Consider the following 20,537-nt stretch of genomic DNA (forward strand, 5'->3'; position numbering starts at 1 on the left):
AGCAGGCGACGGAAGCCTTTATCCTCCACAACGTTTTACATTTTGCTGCCAATTATAAAATGTAATCAGTGTATTAAGACATCCCATTAAGCTGATCTGATGTGTGTTGGTCTGCCTGACCCCTCTTTGTTTGGAATAATTTTAAGTTTCTCTGCCTTATTTGGGAAAGATGGCCTACAGTAGCCTTAAGTTCTCATTTTCTAAAATAAACACTTGGTGGTTCTTCAACATCTTGACTGTAACCTATTTCTAAATTTTTTTTCCTCAATACAGTTAATTTAGAGTTAATTTCATTTCTAAAAATGGCACAAACTCTGCTAGATTATAGATAAAAGATTCCCATTCCCCTGCCATTCTGTGATCGGCAGTGATCGGCAATCGGCGGGTCATGATCTTGGTGATCGGCCCCAAAAATGCTGATAGGAACATCTCTAGTACTGAGCCCTGTGGGACGCCAGTGGAGAGGCTGCGTGGAGCAGATGTCACTCCCCTCCATGTTACCTGATACGAGCATCCTTCCAGGTAGGAAGCAAACCATTCCCAAGCTGATCTGCAAATCCCAAGACTCCTGAGGGTGGATAAGGGAGTCTTGTGGTTGACCGTATCAAACGCTGCTGAAAGGTCAAGGAGGATAAGGACGGATGACAGTTTGGCTGATCTAGCAGCATGTAGACTCTCAGAGACATCCAAAAGTTCTGTCTCTGTGGAATGAGCTGTACTATACTATACTGTAGCTATAATTTAATAATGTGAATATTTAGTTCTAGGTTGTGTGTTTTTAATGCGATTTATTCTATTTTGTACAGTATTTGCCAAATAATTACATTCACTAATTTGCTGGCACTTTGAACAAAAGTGAATTGCTGTTGAGATCAAGCTGTGCAGTTGAAGGTCTTTCATAAGGGCTCAACAGTGGCAGCTTGGTAACTGTTGGCTGCTACTATCCACATAATCCACTATAACTCTGAGGTTCATGAATATTTGCCATGGATGAGGAGGTTTTATTAGTGTGTTTTGGCCCTTGATAACACTGCTAGTGACAGTGCGTCCTTGTTGCAAGCAGATTGAATTTGTTTGATTCTCTTTGAGAGAACAGAATTCTACATGAAAATGAAATCAGCATCTTTAAAAAGCTGGGCAGCTTAAGGAAGCATTAAGTGCTCTAATATTTCTTGGTAAACTGGTGCAGTGACTTTGGTTTTCAAAAAGCACAGTGGACCAACACCAGCAGATGGCTTTACACCCCAAATCATCACAGACTGTGGAAACTTTAACAGTGGACTTCATGCAACTTGGGCTATGAGCTTCTTCACCCTTCCTCCAGACTAGGACCTTGGTTTCCAAATGAAATACAAAACTTGCTTTGAACCACTGGGCAACAGTCTAGTTCTTCTTCTCCTTAGCACAGCTAAGATGCCTCTAATTTTGTCTGTAGCTCAAGAGAGGTTTAACAAGAGGTATTTGACAACTGTAGCCAAATTCCTTTACACGTCTGTGTGTGGTGGCCATTGGTGCCTTGACCCCTGCCTCAGTCCATTCCTTGTGAAGTTCACCCAAATTCTTGAATCGATTTTGCTTGACAAGCCTCTCAATGCTGCAGTTCTCTTGGTTGGTTGTGCATTTTTTCTTCCACACTTTTTCTTTCCACTCACTGTTAACATGCTTGGATCGAGCACTTCAGCCAGCTTCTTTGGCAATGAATGTTTATGGCTTACCCTCCTTGTGAAAGGTGACAATGATTGTCTTATGGACGACTGTCAGATCAGCAGTCTTCCCCATGATTGTGTAACCAGTGAACCAAATTGAGAAACCATTTTGATGGCTCAGGAAACCTTTGCATGTGTTTTAAGTTGATTAGCTGATTAGCATTTCATCATATTCTAATTTTTTGAGAGAGTGAATTGGTGGCTTTTTGTTAAATGTGAGTCAAAATCATCACAATTAAAAGTACCAAAGACAAACTACTTCAGTCTGTGTGTACTGAATTTAGTGAACACACAAGTTTCACTATTCAAGTTGAATTACTGAAATAAACGAACTTTTCCCCATCATTCTAATTTATTGAGATGCACCTGTATATTTCTCAGCCATATTTTTTTTAGATGGACATCCGACCTGCACATTTCTGTGCTCATTGTATCTGATTGTTAATGAGTCTTTTAAGAGTTTAAGGAGGTTAGCACTGCTGTGCCTGATCATTTATTTATATTCTTCTCATTAATTTACTTATTTGTTTTATAAATACACATGTACACTTTCTCTTAATAATTATAATACCTTTCATCTATTGACTATTGTCACATACCATCTCAAAACATAACTAAGAAGCATTAATTTTGGCTTTTTAAGCCTGTTGATTTTATTTTTTTCTTTAGGATCTGAAAAAACCATTTGACAAAGCCTGGAAGGATTATGAAACAAAGTTGTAAGTTTGCCTCTGTAACTTGGAAGATTCTTTTTGTTTTTTGAAACATTTTATGTTTAGTGGCATGTCTTTGAGTATCTTTATGTATTATTGTGTCCTTGATAGTGGAATTATAGCACTGTACAAGATGACTCACAGTCCTGCTGAAAACTCAAAAGCTGTTTGTTAAAAATGTATTAGCTAAACCACTAATCAAATTAAAGTCTGCTATCCAGTCCTGTGATTTAGTTACCTGGATACCCAATTGTTTAGACTAAAAAGTTGTATCTAACATAACATAATCAAAATCAGTGCATTATTGGAGACTAAGGGAAACAAGCAAGCAGGAGACAAATTATAATGCATTTTATTTTAAGAAAATGGTTTTAAAGGTTTGCATTTAAAATGACAACTTGTAATGGGTATTCTGGTTTCTTTTAAAGTCTTACTTTTGTTTTTAACCTTGCAGCATTGTATAGAGCGTGTCAGTACTGTTTATTATGAAATTCTTAAGTGTATTCTTGTTAAGGTTATGGTGTGTGTGTGTGTGTGTGTGTGTGTGTATGTGTGTGTTTGTGTGTGTGTGTGTGTGTCTTCAGTACAAAGATCGAAAAGGAAAAACGAGAACATGCCAAGCAACATGGCATGATCCGAACAGAGATTACGGGTGCTGAAATTGCAGAGGAAATGGAGAAGGAGAGACGCCTTTTCCAGCTTCAGATGTGTGAGGTGAGTACAAGATTACTAGAGACACACCACTGACTTTATTTTGACATGATAAAATATATGCAAGTTGGTCCAGCCTGGGGGACACCGTGACTTAGAGGTTAGCACTTTTGCCTCACACCTCCAGGGTTGGGGGTTCGATTCCGCCTCCGCCTTGTGTGTGTGGAGTTTGCATGTTCTCCCCGTGCCTTGGGGGTTTCCTCCGGGTACTCCGGTTTCCTCCCCCGGTCCAAAGACATGCATGGTAGGTTGATTGGCATCTCTGGAAAATTGTCCGTAGTGTGTGAGTGAATGAGAGTGTTTGTGTGCCCTGCGATGGGTTGGCACTCCATCCAGGGTGTATACTGCCTTGATGCCCGATGACGCCTGAGATCGGCACAGGCTCCCCGTGACCCGAGAAGTTCGGATAAAGCGGTAGAAAATGAATGAATGAATGAATGAATGAATGAATGGTCCAGCCTGTAATTTAAATATTTTATTTAGATTTTTGGTGTGATTTTGAATCCATTTAGGATTTTAGTTCCCTGTGACCCTTGTTATGTTATTTAAAATTTTTTTTAAAAAGATATTTAGTTTATCTTTTAAAGATTTTCAAGTTGAATAGTTCTCTAAATCCAATGTTTTTCCAAGTGTTCCCTTAATTTTTGGAGCAGTGTATTAAAATACACAAAATTATCTGTAAGAATTGTGCATTGTTGTTTATTATTATTATTATTATTATTATTATTATTATTATTATTTTTGTTGTTGATACAAAATTTGTCTTCTGTTTTTTGGCATGATTGATTTGATTATTTATTTTCTGTCTTAATCATTTTTGTTGCTTAATTCTTTCTATTTACTCTTCTCTCTGCACTGAACACATTTAGCTAAATGTCCCTCAAAACTTTCATGTTATTCCGTGTTGTGTTATGCTGCTCAAACATGCAATGAAATAAATCCTGAGCACAGATGCAAAATAGCAGACTTCAGGGAAACTGCAAGTTTAGCCAGATTTTCTTGTGGCATAAATCAGGATTAAGAATTTGTTTTATTGATTTATTTGTTGGCTATTTTGTGTTTCTAGATAGCTGTCATGTCATGAGTCTGTTGTGAAGAAACCCTTTCTCAGGCATCTGTACTGAGGAACGAGAACATGTTATTACAAAGTTTTTTTACAAGAGTTTTACAGTGGAGGCTTTTAGTGTGTAAAGTATTTAAAAAGACTTAACCAGACTAATCTGTGTAAAAGTTTTAAATGTCAGATTGCCCACAAATGTGGAAGGTGGCACAATAACCTGACACATGTTCATATGTTTAAAAATTCCCTTGCTTTCACAGTACCTGATCAAGGTGAACGAGATTAAGACAAAAAAAGGTGTTGACCTTCTTCAGAACCTGATAAAGTATTACCATGCACAGTGCAAGTAAGTTATTTATTTAACAATCAATTATAAATTGTGTTGCATCATTTGTATACAAAGTACCTCCACTATGGGAACAGCACTTTTATTTGTTTGCTTGTTTGTTTGTTTGTTTATTTCCTTTTTCTCCCCCAGTTAGTTTTTTCACTAACTTAGCGAAATACGTTGACCAGTTCCCACCCACCACCAGGGTCTCCCCATCATATAACAGCTACAATTCTGGGAATGTTATGACATATTATGACTTCCACTGTCACTTGAAGCCGCTCATCCTAATTTTTATCCTGCTACATGTACATGTATATCTTGTATCCTGCTTTCTCTATGTCTCTTACTATAACGGCCACAGTTAAATTATGGGAAACAAGGTATGGATGGGCCCAGGATTAGATTTGTTGTCAAGCTGTGGCAAGCTGGGCTGTTGGGTGGAAAAGCTCTATTTGTCTGCAACATTTGTAAAGAAATGTTAAAAAGTGCTTAGAGAATGTTTCCCATACCATAGCAAAAAGTCAATGGCTTCTAACAAAGTGATGAGCTGAGAAAGGCCAGTCTAAGCACTATCCTTGGTCTATTAGCACATCAGCAGAGTTATGTCCTATTGATTTTATACAGTAGCACTTGCCTTGCAGTACACAACCATGTTAAGTCATCATATCTGCTGCAGAGGAGCTCTAAAATACTACTGTATGGCTTTTTAGTCTGCAGTGGTTCACGAAGCCTTTCACTGAGCTCCAGTATGTGAGTCTTGGTAGCAGTAGGAATTGTGGCCATTTGACTCATCTGCCTTTTGGCAGGTTATTACAGTTGGCAAGATCTTGAATATGAGTTATGAAAATTAGTTTAAGGAAAATTAAGATTTAGTTTAAAGAAGATTTTCCTATCTGAGGTAATTAATTACTACAGTTGCTGGAGCTGCTGTCTGAGCTGGTCTATTACAGAAAATTAATCTGCACTTTCTGACCAATCCAAATAGAGAATTTAACAGCTATGTGCTCATTGTACTTAATTTTATGTTCTGTAAATTATTTTCAGTTTCTTCCAGGATGGCTTAAAGACCGCTGATAAGCTCAAGCAATACATTGAGAAGCTAGCTGCTGATCTTTACAATGTATGTACTTTGAATTGAGAACTGCTATACATTATTATAATGAGTAACAGTTTTATTCTTAATCTTAATCTCTCTCTCTCTCTCTCTCTCTCTCTCTCTCTCTCTATATATATATATATATATATATATATATATATATATATATATATACACACACATACGTGTGTGTGTGTGTGTGTGTGTGTGTGTGTGTGTGTGTGTGTGTGTGTGTGTGTGTGTGTGTGTGTGTGTATGAAATTAAATACTATTCTCTGGTTCCTAGATAAAGCAAACTCAGGATGAGGAAAAAAAGCAGCTCACAGCATTGAGGGATCTCATCAAGTCCTCCTTGCAGTTAGAGCAGAAGGAGGTAAGCTGACAGTGTGGTATGCCCCAGATTTCAGTCCAAACTGGAACAAAAACACTGAATATTATCCTTATTAGTTGCTAAGGCAGGGATTGGTGTCGTGGAATACATTTATAAGGTTACACTATAGTAGGGTTAATTTCTTGATTGAAAGTTAATTAGATTTATCAAGAAATTTCATTATGTAGTGAATTGTCCACCCTGAGTAAAAATTACAGGAAGACCAGTTTTCCGAATTTCACATGCGTGCATTTGTAACTTGATATATTATGGATCTTAGTACCTATTCAGGTGTTGTAGATAACTGTACAATTTTAACTTCTGAAAGATTGTTATAAGTACATGTAGACCTATTTGTGAGAGAGGGAGTACCCAGTACTGTACCATGCTGGTAGCCAGTATGAGGTTGACCTTGCTGGTAACTAGTGTTGTGCTCTGCTGCTTGCTCAGTAGAAAGTCACTAATTGAAATACACAGTATTCAGTAATGTTAGATGGTCGACAAGTAGTTACATGCCTTCTGTTTATGTACCATGCTTTTCACACGTTTTCCTGTGTTTTCCACTTGCTACCTTTTGGACTGAAGTCTAGAAGAGTAAGTTCAGCATGCAGTGTATGTTGAGTTGCATAGTCTGTATTTACTATTACATAAAAGGATTGTTTTCCATGTTCTATTTGGTGTGAGTGCATTATATTGCACTTTTTATTACCTGCAATTATTTTACACTTTTTGTGGATTCCATAAAATGTATGTGTCAGAGTATAGGACTAGTATTTAATATTTCTATGTTTACATCATGCATATATTTATGTATATGTTTGTCCTCGGGCAGGACTCTCAGAGCAAGCAGGGAGGTTACAGCATGCACCAACTGCAGGGTAACAAAGAATTTGGCAGTGAGAAGAGAGGATATCTGCTAAAGAAGAGTGATGGGTAGGAAAATTTACATTATGCATAGCAGAATTCTTTCAGCCTTTTGTGAATTTGATTTACAATCCCAAAGCCATCTATATATGAATATTGTCAGTATATACACTTGTGGGTATCTTGGGTACAATTGTACATGCAATGTACAGTACATAGTGCAGATATTGCAGTTTATTTCTTAAAATCTATTAAAATTCCTTAAATGTGCTCACAAACAAAACAGAAGGCGATGAACTAGCAAGTTAACCATGATTAATAACGTAACTTTTTCCTCACAGGCTGCGAAAAGTATGGCAAAGAAGAAAGTGCTCGGTGAAAGGAGGAATTCTCACTATTTCTCATGCCACGGTAAGTTAGAGACGGTTACAGACACTCAAATTTCCCATCTGATGACTGGTAAAAATCTCATTTTCATTTATAGTAGCAAAGATGCATCCATGCTCCAAATGAATCAATACCTAGAATTCTGTTATAATTATTATTATTATTATTATTATTATTATTATTATTATTATTATTATTATTATTATTATTATTATCCAGGATGTTATTCTATAACCAAAGTTAATTGCTGAATTTATTTGCCTTTTGTGTGTGTGTGTGTGTGTGTGTGTGTGTGTGTGTGTGTGTGTGTGTGTGTGTGTGTGTGTGTGTGTGTGTGTGTGTGTGTGTGTGTGTGTGTGTGTGTGATAACAGTCCAACAGGCAACCAGTCAAACTGAACCTACTCACATGTCAGGTCAAGCCATGCACTGAAGACCGCAAGTGTTTTGATCTTATTTCTCGTAAGAAGAAACCCCTTTCAACTATTTCTATTTAGACCTAAGTTTAGAAAAAGAAAATCAAAGCAGAAATGGTTACATAGATAGATAGATAATACATTAATTCAGGTTAAAGCCTTTAGCTACTTAATTGTATATTTCAGATTTTTTTAAAATATGGCCACACTGTTTTCAATAGTGGATTTGGAAATGTTTTCAGTACCCCCAGTGACTACATTGTTTGTAGTATACCAGTCAATACAGACACTTACAATTATAAATGCGAAATTAAAAAGCAAAACAAAAGGCAATCTAAAACATGTGAGTATAGATTAGGTGTGGTGGTCTTGGAAACCTCACTGTATCTGAATTCTGGCAAACTTGGCCAAGATTTTATTTATTTATTTATTTATTTATTTATTTATTTATTTATTTATTTATTTAAACATGTATCATACAAAGGACTATGTTTTAATGTTATGTTTTTCTTTTTTTAATGTAGATAATCGAACATATCACTTTCAGGCTGAAGACGAACAAGAGTTTGTAATGTAAGTATATTTACCCTATTTTCAGCAATGTACAGTTGAGGCTAAAATTATTGGCCCCCCCTTATGAAATTAGACAAAACTCTTTAATTTTCCATGGAAATGACCATTAACAAGAAGTGTTTTATAGTGTATTTGTTTCCAATATAACAAAGACAAAATGTCCACTAAGTTTGATTAGGATATTTAATTGAAAAAGTGAGTTGAACAATAAAGGGCAAAAATGAAACGTCTAAAATTATTTTCCCCCTGGTCATTAATAGTCAATAGTGTACCCTTTCTGAGCCACAACTGACAACAACCTCTTAGAGTAGTTCTTTACTAGGTTGGCACAGGTCTCCTGAGGGATTTTAGCCCAATCGTTCATTGCAAATTGCTCCAGCTGGTCCAAATTATGTGGTTTCCGAGCATAGACAATCACTTTGAGCACTTGCCACAGATTCTCAATAGGATTGATGTCTGGGCTCTGTGCCGGCCACTCCAGGACCTTGGTTTTGGTATCCTTCAGGAACTGTTGGACCAATTTCGATGTATGCTTTGGGTCATTGTCTTGTTGGAAGACCCAGCGACGACCTAAGGCTAGACTACAAGCAGAGTTCTGCATATTATCCGTCAAAATGTCAACATAATTTTCTTTTTTCATGATGCCATGCACCCGAACAAGGCTCCCTGTGCCTGAAGCTGCAAAACAGCCCCACAGCATGATGCTCCCACCACCATTTTTAACTGTGGGAACTGTGTTCTTAGGGTTGAATGCCTTACCCTTTCTTCGCCAAACATAAGCAACATCCATGTGCCCAAACAGTTCCATTTTAGTCTCCTCAGACCAAAGAACAGACTCCCAAAACTCATCTTTACCTTTCAAATGTTCACTGGCAAACCTCAGTCTGGCTGTGATGTGCTGCTGTTTGAGTAAACTGGTTCTTCTGGGACGATGGCCCTGAAGCCCACCACAATGAAGAGCCCTCACAACTGTGTTCCTTGAAACATCAACTCCAGAAGAGGCCAGGTCAGCAACAATCATCTTGGCAGATGTCCGGGGCATCTTGCTGACATCTCTGACTATTTTCCTCTCCAGGGTTCTTGAAATCTTGCGCTTACGACCACGCCCAGGTTTGTTCCTTACAGAATTTGTCTCCTTGTATTTGGCAATGATGCAACGCACAGCGGTTCTAGACACTGTGAAACACTTGGAAATGGCAGTATAGCCCTTATCATGAGCCTTCATAATCGTCTTTCTGAGCTCAAGACTGATTTCCTTTGTCTTCTTGTCTTTGGCATGGTGAGTAAAAGTAGTCTCTCCCAATAATGTGTTCAAGTGCCCTGTTCCTTGGAGTCCTTTTATGCTGATTGAATGCTAAAGTGTTCTTAGGAAGCCAATTGACTGCACAGGTGTGGTTTGAAAGCTGATTGATTAGTTAGGTGTGTTTTGAAAGCAATAATTCACATATTTTTGACCACCCCATTTTCACTATATTTGATATAAAGCAAGCCTAAAAATGTATTTTAAATTCCAAAATGTACCAAAAGCTACTAAATAGCATTGGTGAATGTTTGATTATATCAAGTTTTATCAATGCTGCAAACATCGGAAAGATCTTTTAGGAAAATGTTCCAAAATTCCTGGGGGGCTAATAATTTTGGCCTCAAATGTATATATTAAGTCTTTGTTATGCGACTGAATTTTAATCATTCTGAATAGAAGATATTATAAGATAAAGTGAACTCCATAATACAATCTTATAAAAACTTGGAAATGGTAATGATAAGTAATGCCAATTTACCATCTGTTAGCAGTTTGTATTTTACCTGTGCATTTACTTGATCTTACTTTTGCACTTTTCTGAATATAAAAGCATAAAGGGAGTGTAGTTGTAGCATTTAAACTTATATTGTTCAAGCTTAGTGGTTAATACTTTTACAGTGGTATTAAAATGTTGAAAGTTTATATATAAGCTGAGAAGCTTTCATTTAGTCACTCAATGAACGCATAGCATCTTCTTCCCACACCTCTTTTTTGTGCTTGTTTATCTTAGTGTCAGCTTAGTGTCAATGTCAGTTAATTGTACATCTTGTATTGTGTACCATGTGCTTACCATGGAATAGCCTTGTTGCTGACACAGCATTAAAAATGTATCACTTAACTTATGTGACTAAGCAGGGTTGCCAGGTTCTGTTTGTAATAGCTGCATGCTGCAGATACTACAAATCAGAAATGAACACCACTGTTAATCTCCTTACCATGAAAAGCCAAAAATGTGTATGCCTTTTGCTTTCTATGGTTGTTATCCTATGTCTGCATTTACAGCTGGATTTCAGTGCTAACTAACAGTAAAGAAGAGGCATTGAACATGGCATTCCGAGGAGAGCAGACAGCAGGAGACGATGGCCTGGAGGACCTGACCAAAGCCATTATTGAAGATGTTCTGCGCACGCCTGGCAATGAAGTTTGTTGCGACTGTGGGGCTGCAGGTGTGTGTGTGTGTGTGATCATTATTTTAACCTTGTAGCTGGAGCATGATCAATAGTAAGTCAATTAAAAGTTGTGTATAGATTAAGTGCCAATGCAAATAAGTCTCAGGTGATCATCTAACAAGTGCACAGCTGAGACTGATAGTTGTTCATATGTGTGTTTTTCTGTGTGTAGCTTCAGTGATCACATGTCAGCAACTTGGTGGCCTAAAAGCACTCACTTTATTACTGATATGAAGAAATACTTTATGCCTTATAATATGTAATGAATAAAACATGCAAGGGGATGCCATTATATGAAAGTAATTAATGTCAAACTAGTTTTGTTGTATAACAGCATGTCCTGCAGTCTTCTTACTGTATTCCACAGCTTATTTGCCATCACTTACAAATGTAATTTGCTGACACTTCTTTTTTTCACTGTCTATATTTGCATTAGAAATTGTGGAATGTCCACAGGACAAGTTCATTTCTATTATCATTAGTTTATAACAAATATACACAATCCTTGACTCACCAGCTTCTTTTCTTTTTCTTTTGTAGTTAGTAAGAGAAAAAGCATGAACTTTTTCATATAGAGAAAGCAATGACACAACGATTATCAACTATTATACTTTTATATTATTGCTTTTATATTATTGTTATCATTATTATTAATCCTTAGATTATGTAGATTTTCTGTAATGTAAGCTTAGTTTGAGTGAGTGCAATAACATAAAACTGTTTGTTACTGCCATTATACATATATTTAAAAAAAATATTATCCACACCTTCCTACCAGTCTGATAAAGAGAATTCACAACAGCACTGTGGTATAAACTAAATGTTGTGTGATTGGTATACTCATGCCATGCTGAGAGCAGCAGGTGAACTGACAATGAGTTTCATTTCTGGTCCTTTTCATGCAGCACTACCAGGCCATCGCAGTCCATTACTGCAATGTTTTGGTTACTCATATTATTTTATATCAATATTATGACTTAATGGTTCCTAAGTGGTACTGTCCACAGCAATTTCATGCTGCAGCCCAATTCTCCTGTGAATATTCAACTATCTTTAGACCATATGGGCCATCCTCAGCAAATGGTTTCTAAGTAAGAGAAACACAAACCAATATTGCATCAGGATAGATCAGAGAGCAGAATGGGTCAGGATCACTGGTATCTCAGGAGTTGAATGTGTGGCTCAAAATAAATGAGTTTAGAGTTATAGAGTTTGAGAAAAAGAATTAGGTATGCTTATTGAAGCATACTGGTAAAGAACTGCAAGCTGAGACTCCAGCAAAACTATGGCCGCATAACTAAAATGGAGAGCCAGAAGGTAACGTGCAGCTGTACAGACGTGTGTCATAAAGTGGTTATCAACTCCACCATCAACAATGCTAAGTGAACGTGTTTAAACATCCAAGTTAACCAAAACGGGGGCATTGATTGCGTGAGTGAATGAGTGTGTGTGCCGTGCGATGGGTTGGTACTCCGTCCAGGGTGTATCCTGCCTTGATGCCCGATGACGCCTGAGATAGGCACAGGATCCCCGTGACCTGAGGTAGTTTGGATAAGCGGTAGAAAATGAGTGAGTGAGTGAGTTAACCAAAACCTATATGCCTGTGAATGAGCCAGGTTTGGTTTTACCTAACAAAAGCTTTTACTAAACACATATGTTTCAGCCTAGACTTGGTTAGGTCTGAGTCCCAATAATTAATTGGAAGGCTGTTTAATACCTCTGGAGTTTTGTAGGATCAAGTTCTGCCCCCTTCTATAGCCTTCATTATTGAAGTTATCAACAAATAGCCTTTACATTTTGGTAGAATTAGACTTGGTAGATCATGAGAGAGTACAATTTTATTCAAGTACTATGGCTTAAGACCATGCAGGTATAGTTAAGAACTATATCTGCTGCATTTCGGACTCACCAGAGCTTGTTAATGCACCTACTCAAGCTTTTAGACAGTCTAAGCATTATTTTGCTTGATCAGGTTCTATGGGGTCAGACAGTGAGAACTAGACAGATAGTAGATTATTGATAAAACTGTGCAGTAGCTGACATGAATGTAGATTTGACACAGATGTGGGCTAGGTGTATATACGTATTATGACTAAAATACATTTTAGATGAGATGAGAAATCTTTTGCAACTGTGTCTTCATTTCCTATATTTAATCCAAATGTTAAATGAGAATGATTAAACCCTACTGAATCTAGAATAGACACAGCCACTGTTCTCAAAGGGTCTTCTGGATTGAATATTATCCGAATGACTGTTTAAGTTTATTAATATTAATGCTTTGTCTAAAGTAACAAGTAGAAGTTAAACAAGAAGTCAAATCCGCATTCGTATGAAAAAAATTTAGAATTCAGCTCTGGTGGTCTGTAAGTAATTATCCCAAGCAACTGGTTAGACATATTTTGTGTCTGCAAATGTTAGTATAAAGATCTTCAAAAGCTTTGAATTTAAGTTCAGGTTTTTGTGAGGCCTAGATTATTGTTTTACATAATGATTATAGTGATACCTACTGTACCGGCTAGACAAGGCTGATGTACATAATTGTATCCAGGGCAAGTCTCTGTATTTTGGAACCTGAGACAACATCTCAGTGCAGTTAGCAGACAGTTTAGCCTGCTTGTCTGCTCACTGGCCTTGACTTTGGATTGTCATATAATATTTAGCCCTGTTTTGACACTCTGCTCTATGCTGTAAGAAATGAGAGCAGCACCTTCCTACTGCAAGTTGGATAGACTCTGTCTTGCTCAAACAAGCCAACCTCGCCTTTAAAAGTGCTCAAGTTATCCATAAAGCCCACATTCCTTTTGGTGTCTCACTTGGACATCCAGCACTTCAGTAACCATAGACTGCTGTGAACTACATTACCACACCATATTGGGAATGGGCACAGAGCATATGAACAATGCCTTTGTTAATTTGTTAAATTATATCATTGTCTCCTACATGAATAAAGGAAAATATGAGCCTTACTAAGACACTTGTATTTCCTGCTATTTCCAGCATCCTGACTTCTGGTATATATCTAAATATGCTTGTGCCCCTAAAGGCTTATTTTATGTGCCTTCCTATAGAGTCTCTTGTAAAAAGAGCTCTCTTAGGTTACTCAGTGGGTGCTTCATGGAGCTAACATAGACATGAGAAGGGGAAAGGAGTGATGCTCCTTTGGGTGAGATTTAGCATTGGATTAGGCTTGTACTGTTGAGATATTACCCATTCACCTTACCTACAGGGTTCTAAAGCCTGAGTTATGGAATTGCAAACGTCACTCTACCTCTAATGCTGCGGCATTCTCTGTCACAGAGCTAACTAATACACACCTCACATTGAGCATGCTGTGTTTGAAGAAAGAGTTACATCTGCCAAGAAACTAAATCTAGGGGATAGCTGTTTCAACATAAAAGTGTCCCCAAAGGATGTATTTGCATGGCTTATCTAATCTACTGATGTGAATCCCAGTAAAAACGTGTAGAGGATTTTGAAATCCTCGTTACCTTGGGGAATTAAAAATTATTTGTCAGGAGTAATTGGCCAAATTTAAACCAGAATGCTGCAAAAAAGCGAACAGCCTTGTAACAAAGTACCTACAGCAGGGTATTCAATTAAAATTCAAAGAGGTCCAGTTACTAAAATTTCCTCCCAGCAAAGGTCCGAATCTTATATTGTCACTTAAAATAGTGTACCCTCATGTTAATAAAATCAATAACGCACATACATTTCTATATAATTTATTGTTAAATTTCAAGTGTTTTCAAAGTCTGAACTTGTATGGCACTTGAATGGAAAACAATACTGTAGTTACTTTACTACATGTCAAGTAACAGACAACAGACACTGAATTTCTTCTGAATAAAATAAATAAAAAAGTGCAAACACAGCTTTGAGCAGCCTGAACTTAGGGCTTATATTTCAAGTAATGTAAAACATTCAGAATCTTTTGAATAAAATAAAAGTGCTTTTAATCTTTAAGAAAAAAATGAAACAAAAGACTTTTGAGCTGCCCGTTTTATAAACATTAACTACATTAATAACACAGGAACCTTAGGCAAAAGAACATTTCAAGTAAAATAGAACAGGGCAGAATTTAACTGAATAAAAGAAAAGTGCAGAGCTTTGAGCAGCTCCCTTTTTCCACCTCTCCTTACTCCCTTTCCATCTTCCGTTCCTAGTGAGAGAAGTGGGCATGTAACTTTCCTGCCAGCAGTTTGAATCTTAATTGTCCTGCCAGCATAATTAGGTGCATTACTGCCACCTTCTGCTCTGGAGTATGGAACAGAAACAATCTGTTTTTGGCTTGGCTTTTGATGACGCTCTTGTCGTAATAACTAGATTAACTGTGCATGAACGAAGGATTTATCTTTTTATTAATATCAAAGAGCTTATATAATCTTATAATATTAGATTATAATAAGGAGATGCTTAATATGATAATATTAGAATTTTAACGGGTCCGGGCAGACCCGTCACTCGGTCCGCCATTTCATGATGCCCGATATATATAAATATACAGGAAAATGGATTTAAATTGTAAATTAAATTGTAATTGTATATATATAGTTTAAATGACTTATCCACAGAGAATGGTGTGCAACTAGATTAACTGTGCATGAACGAAAGATTTATCTTTTTATTAATATCAAAAAGCTTATATAATCTTATAATATTAGATTATAATAAGGAGATGCTTAATATGATAATATTAGAATTTTAACGGGTCCGGGCAGACCCGTCACTCGGTCTGGATCCAGACCGCGGTCCGCCATTTGGTGATGCCCGACCTACAGTATATTAGTAATTTGTGTTGTGCTTTTTATATACATTTTCTTTGTTTATGCTTATGAATACATTTATGTTTGTTCATTTGTTTATATTACAAAGATACATTTGTTCATAGTATAAATACAAAAGACATTGTTTGCAATTTGAACTGTAAGTACTGTATATTAAATAACAAAACCAAAAGTGACCTAGCTGCTTGTTAAAATACTCTCACTGTAGGTCCACTTTACCCTTTGAGTTCTAAAAGACCTGGAGATGAATCCCTCAAAATGAGGTCACACACAAGTGGTTTTTGACCTGATTTGCTAATATGCCTATTTTATCTTTTGTTCTGTAGATCCAAAATGGTTGTCGACTAACCTGGGCATTCTGACGTGTATTGAGTGTTCAGGCATTCACAGGGAGATGGGAGTACACATCTCTCGCATTCAGTCCATGGAACTGGACAAATTGGGAACCTCTGAACTCTTGGTGGGTTAGTTAGCTGCTTCATAGCTAATAAACTGCATCAAACAGTACAGCTGGTACATTCATTCTCAATATTCTGCTTTCAGCTGGCCAAGAATGTTGGGAACAGTAATTTTAATGACATTATGGAAGGAAATCTTCCATTTCCATGTCCAAAGCCTACTCCATCTAGTGATATGTAAGTTATTACAGGCTCTTTCTTCATTCTAAAATTTCAACATTTTTTATAATCAACAGCGTATTCAAATGCAGATGTACTTTGTTTACTACATTCTGTTTTCAACATGTATTCTACAGCTAGTATTTTCTGTTTTCTGTATCCTTTCATGTTTTTTAATTTTTTTTATATTAGGACACTTCGCAAGGAGTTTATAAATGCCAAATATGTGGATCATAAATTTGCAAGGAAGATTTGCAGCTCTGCAGTGTTGAAGCTGAGCGATCTGAATGATGCAGTGAGATCACGTGACCTTCTGGCTCTCATTCAAGTGTATGCTGAAGGGGTGGAACTTACAGAGCCTCTTCCTGATGGAGGAATGGTGAGTTTATGGACTTATTGTGGAACCTATTATTAACTATATGATTTATCAGTCTGAGATACATGTAATATACACCTCCATTTGTTATATTTAGTTTATATAGTTTATAAGCATTTGAGAAAATTTACTGTGAAAATGTTCTCTGAAGATACACCAATCAGGCATAAGATTATAAGCACTGACAGGTGAAGTGAATAACACTGATTATCTCTTCACCTCAGATATCTCTGGGTGGGATATATTAAGCAGCAAGTGAACATTTTGCGCTCAAAGTTGATGTGTGAGAAGAAGCAATAAATGGGCAAGGTTATGGATTTCAGTGAGTGTGACTAGGGCAAAATTGTGATGGCTAGACTACTGGGTCAGAGAGTCTCCAAAACTGCAGCTCTTGTGGGGTGTTCACAGACTCTAGTGGTCAGTATCTATTAAAAGTGGTCCAAGCAAGGAACAGTGGTGAACTGGTGACAGGGTCATGGGCGGCCAAGACTCATTTATGCACGTGGGTAGCGAAGGCTGGCCCGTGTGGTCCAAACCAACAGATGAGACACTGTAGCTCAAATTGCTGAAAGTAAGGCTGGTTCTAATGGAAAGGTGTCAGAATACACAGTGCATCGCAATTTGTTGCGCAGACCAGTCAGGGTACCCATGCTGACCCCTGTCCACCACTGAAAGCATCAATAATGGGCATGTGAGCATCAGAACTAGTACATGGTGCAATAGAAGAAGGTGGCCAGTTCTGATGGATCATGTTTTCACGATTTTTTTACATGACGTGGATTGCCGGGTGCATGTGTGTCGCTCACTTGGGGAACACATGGCACCAGGATGCACTAAAGGAAGAAGTCGAGCTAGCAGAGACAGTGTAATGCTTTCGGAAACTGTTGGGAAGATCCTCTGTTACATTGACACGTACCACCTACCTAAGCATTGTTGCAGACCATGTATACCTTTTCATGAAAACGGTATACTCTGATGGTTGTGGCCTCTTTCTGCAGGATAATGTGCCCTGCTACAAAGTAAAAAAAGGCGCACAGGAATGGTTTGAGGAACACAACAATGAGTTTGAGGTGTCGACTTGTCCTCCAAATTCCCAAGATCTCAATCTAATTGAGAATTTGTACTGTGTGCTGAACAAACAGAACAAAAAGTCTGATTCATGGAGGCCCCACCTCACAACTTACAGGAAGTAAAGGATCTGCTGTTACCATCTTGGTGGCAGATACCTCAGCACACCTTCAGGGGTCTAGTGGAGTCCATGACTCAACGGGTCTGAGCTGTTTTGGCAGCTAAATGGGGACCAACACAATATTAAGAATGTGGTCATAATGTTTATGCCAGATCGGTGTATAAATTGTGTAAACCTGCTGAAATGATTTTATTATCAATAAGTCTTGCATGCTATATCAAAAACACAACTTATAAGCTTAAAACATATAAATAATTAATCAGCATTGTAGGGTTATTTCTCATGCTATAAACAGATTACAATTTTAACAATTTTAAAATACTTCAGAAATGTATAAAATATTGTGTAGTGCTTTTATATAGCTTTTATAGATTTTCATACATTTGAGATTGTTGAGATCTCTGGACTCAATGTTTTATAGGAGGTTGGAGAGACAGCACTGCACTATGCCGTGAGGACCGCTGACCATTCATCACTGCACCTGGTTGACTTTCTGGTTCAGAACAGGTGGAGGAACAACATCTTGTAGTTGCCAACATATTTGATAGGGAAATGAGGTGTCATTGAATAATTGATTGATTAATTGTAAGTTTTATAAATCACTGACTTTGCATCTTCGTAGTAATCACCCATTTCCCAACTCTCTTCAGTCTATAAGATTCAGAATTGATCAAACTTAATTTGGTCATAAACTCTATTTGTGATAATGCAAATGCTACTATTGCTGATCATAATAATAATAATAATAAAAGGGGGACACGGTGGCTTAGAGGTTAGCACGTTCGCCTCAGACCTCTAGGGTTGGGAGTTCGATTCCCGCCTCTGCCTTGTGTGTGTGGAGTATGCATGTTCTCCCTGTGCCTTGGGGGTTCCCTCCGGGTACTCCGGTTTCCTCCCCCGGTCCAAAGACATGCATGGTAGGTTGATTGGCATCTCTGGAAAATTGTCCGTAGTGTGTGAGTGAATGAGAGTGTTTGTGTGCCCTGCGATGGGTTGGCACTCCGTCCAGGGTGTACTCTGCCTTGATGCCCGATGATGCCTGAGATAGGCACAGGCTCCCCGTGACCCGAGAAGTTCGATAAGCGTTAGAAGATGAATGAATAATAATAATAATAATAATAATAATAATAATAATAATAATAATAATAATAATGAAAAACAAAAACAGCAATTAGAATAATATAAAACAGCATGGTGTCTCAGAAGATTAAGTTGCCACTTTACCGCTTTAGTTTTTTGTTATTATTAATGTGAACATTTACATGCTGGAACTTTGTTAGCTTATCTGCTTGGAACTTCTAAGTGTAATACATTTATATAAGATCAGACTTGTTGATTTCCTAATAGCATCTCCACAGCAAATAAATTTATGCTAACTTGGAACTAACTTGATAAACATGGACATGCTGGACAAGTTTTATTTCTGATATGCCATCCTAGGTATGTGGCTTTTGTTCATTATTATTATAAGACCACCAGACCAAACTCACCTGTGTGCATGTTTGGAATACATGGCTCTAGATCACCCATGAAAAGGAAAAAACTGGATTGATGATTCACTTGATGTGTGTGTGTGTGTGTGTGTGTGTGTGTGTGTGTGTGTGTTTAGTGGAAACTTGGATAAACAGACTGAGAAAGGAAACACAGCCCTGCACTACTGCTGCATCTACGAAAAACACGAATGCCTCAAATTACTCCTGAGAGGCAAACCTGCTACAGACATCAGTGAGACACACACACACACACACACACACACACACACAGTAAAGACTGCATGTCCCTGTTGCATGTACAAATGCAATGACATTTTCAGTAAGTAGGAGTCCGCGTTTTAAATAACATTCACCTTATGTATTGTCATTTTGCTTTTACAGAGATTTTTTATTTTCTTCATTTACTTAATTTTGTGAATGTTAGAAATATTAAAATGCGTAGTGTATTATAGGACCGCAGCTATCGATTACTTTTGTAATCAAGTATTCTATCAATTATTGACTCAGTTAATCAAGTAATTAGATAAGAAGTACTATTTTTAATTAAAGAATAATAAACAAACAAACAAACAAACAAATACACATTATATATATTTTGCTTTTCGGCTGCTCCCTGTATGGCAGGGGTGTCGAACTCAAATTCACAGTGGGCCAAAATATAAAACTGAGATAAAGTCTCGGGCCAAACTGAATATTTATTGAAAAATTAAGTGCAACTGATATGTAATGTTCAACCTTTTTCATATGGAAACAAACTTTAGTTTTGCTTAAACACAGGATTTGGAACAACCAGAGCAAATTATATATTACAAACACATAAGAAATTAAATTTGAAATAAAAGACACCGGTGGTGTTTATTTCGCAAACTTTGACCATACACTTTTTGACAAACTCTCCCTCATTAAAGGGCCAGGTAGATATTGCGATCTCTGCTGCCACAATAAAGCTTTACAGCCTTTACAGCAGCTTCACTTTTTGATTTTGCTTTCATGAACATAGACTGCCGGGAAACCAGACTTTTTTTCATCTCCTCCGAGTTCTGGAGCTTCTGCTTTACGTCCAGGTCCTTATACTTCTCATAATGTTTCGTTTCATAGTGTCTTATGTTATATTCTTTCGTTACAGACACGTTAGCTCCGTTAGCACACAAGACAAACAGGTCTGTCATTTATATTGGTGAACAGATAATCTGCCTCCCACCTGTCTTGAAAGCTCCTATTGTCCATCTTTCGTTAGGCCATTTTTGTGGAGGGTGAATTAACTTGCCCGATGTGACTGTAACATGGTTGTTATTAACGACTGTCAACAGAGAATGAGGGGCGCTTGCTGTTCGTGACTACGCGTCAATACAGTGGCAAGGCATTCTGGGATTTGTAG

At 37.4% G+C, this 20,537-nt stretch overlaps 1 protein-coding gene across 6 annotated transcripts in view; it reads left to right on the forward strand.

Moving 5' to 3' along the window:
• asap1b (ArfGAP with SH3 domain, ankyrin repeat and PH domain 1b) overlaps positions 1-20,537 on the forward strand; it is a 74,635-nt gene that overhangs the window by 34,568 nt on the left and 19,530 nt on the right. For 4 of the 6 annotated variants that reach the window (XM_027172975.2, XM_027173001.2, XM_027173010.2 and 1 more), the window contains 16 exons: positions 2,376-2,425; positions 3,004-3,133; positions 4,451-4,536; positions 5,566-5,641; positions 5,904-5,990; positions 6,573-6,581; positions 6,820-6,920; positions 7,193-7,262; positions 7,611-7,698; positions 8,177-8,225; positions 10,531-10,694; positions 15,811-15,944; positions 16,028-16,119; positions 16,294-16,480; positions 18,088-18,173; positions 19,276-19,391. In XM_027172975.2, the coding sequence (XP_027028776.1) occupies positions 2,376-2,425; positions 3,004-3,133; positions 4,451-4,536; positions 5,566-5,641; positions 5,904-5,990; positions 6,573-6,581; positions 6,820-6,920; positions 7,193-7,262; positions 7,611-7,698; positions 8,177-8,225; positions 10,531-10,694; positions 15,811-15,944; positions 16,028-16,119; positions 16,294-16,480; positions 18,088-18,173; positions 19,276-19,391 (1,525 nt within the window). The remainder of the gene's footprint in view (positions 1-2,375; positions 2,426-3,003; positions 3,134-4,450; positions 4,537-5,565; positions 5,642-5,903; positions 5,991-6,572; positions 6,582-6,819; positions 6,921-7,192; positions 7,263-7,610; positions 7,699-8,176; positions 8,226-10,530; positions 10,695-15,810; positions 15,945-16,027; positions 16,120-16,293; positions 16,481-18,087; positions 18,174-19,275; positions 19,392-20,537) is intronic. The other 2 variants (XM_047808801.1, XM_047808803.1) reach the window with 1 other exon arrangement.

This window comes from Tachysurus fulvidraco, chromosome 25, assembly GCF_022655615.1.
Source record: "Tachysurus fulvidraco isolate hzauxx_2018 chromosome 25, HZAU_PFXX_2.0, whole genome shotgun sequence".
Taxonomy (NCBI): domain Eukaryota; kingdom Metazoa; phylum Chordata; class Actinopteri; order Siluriformes; family Bagridae; genus Tachysurus; species Tachysurus fulvidraco.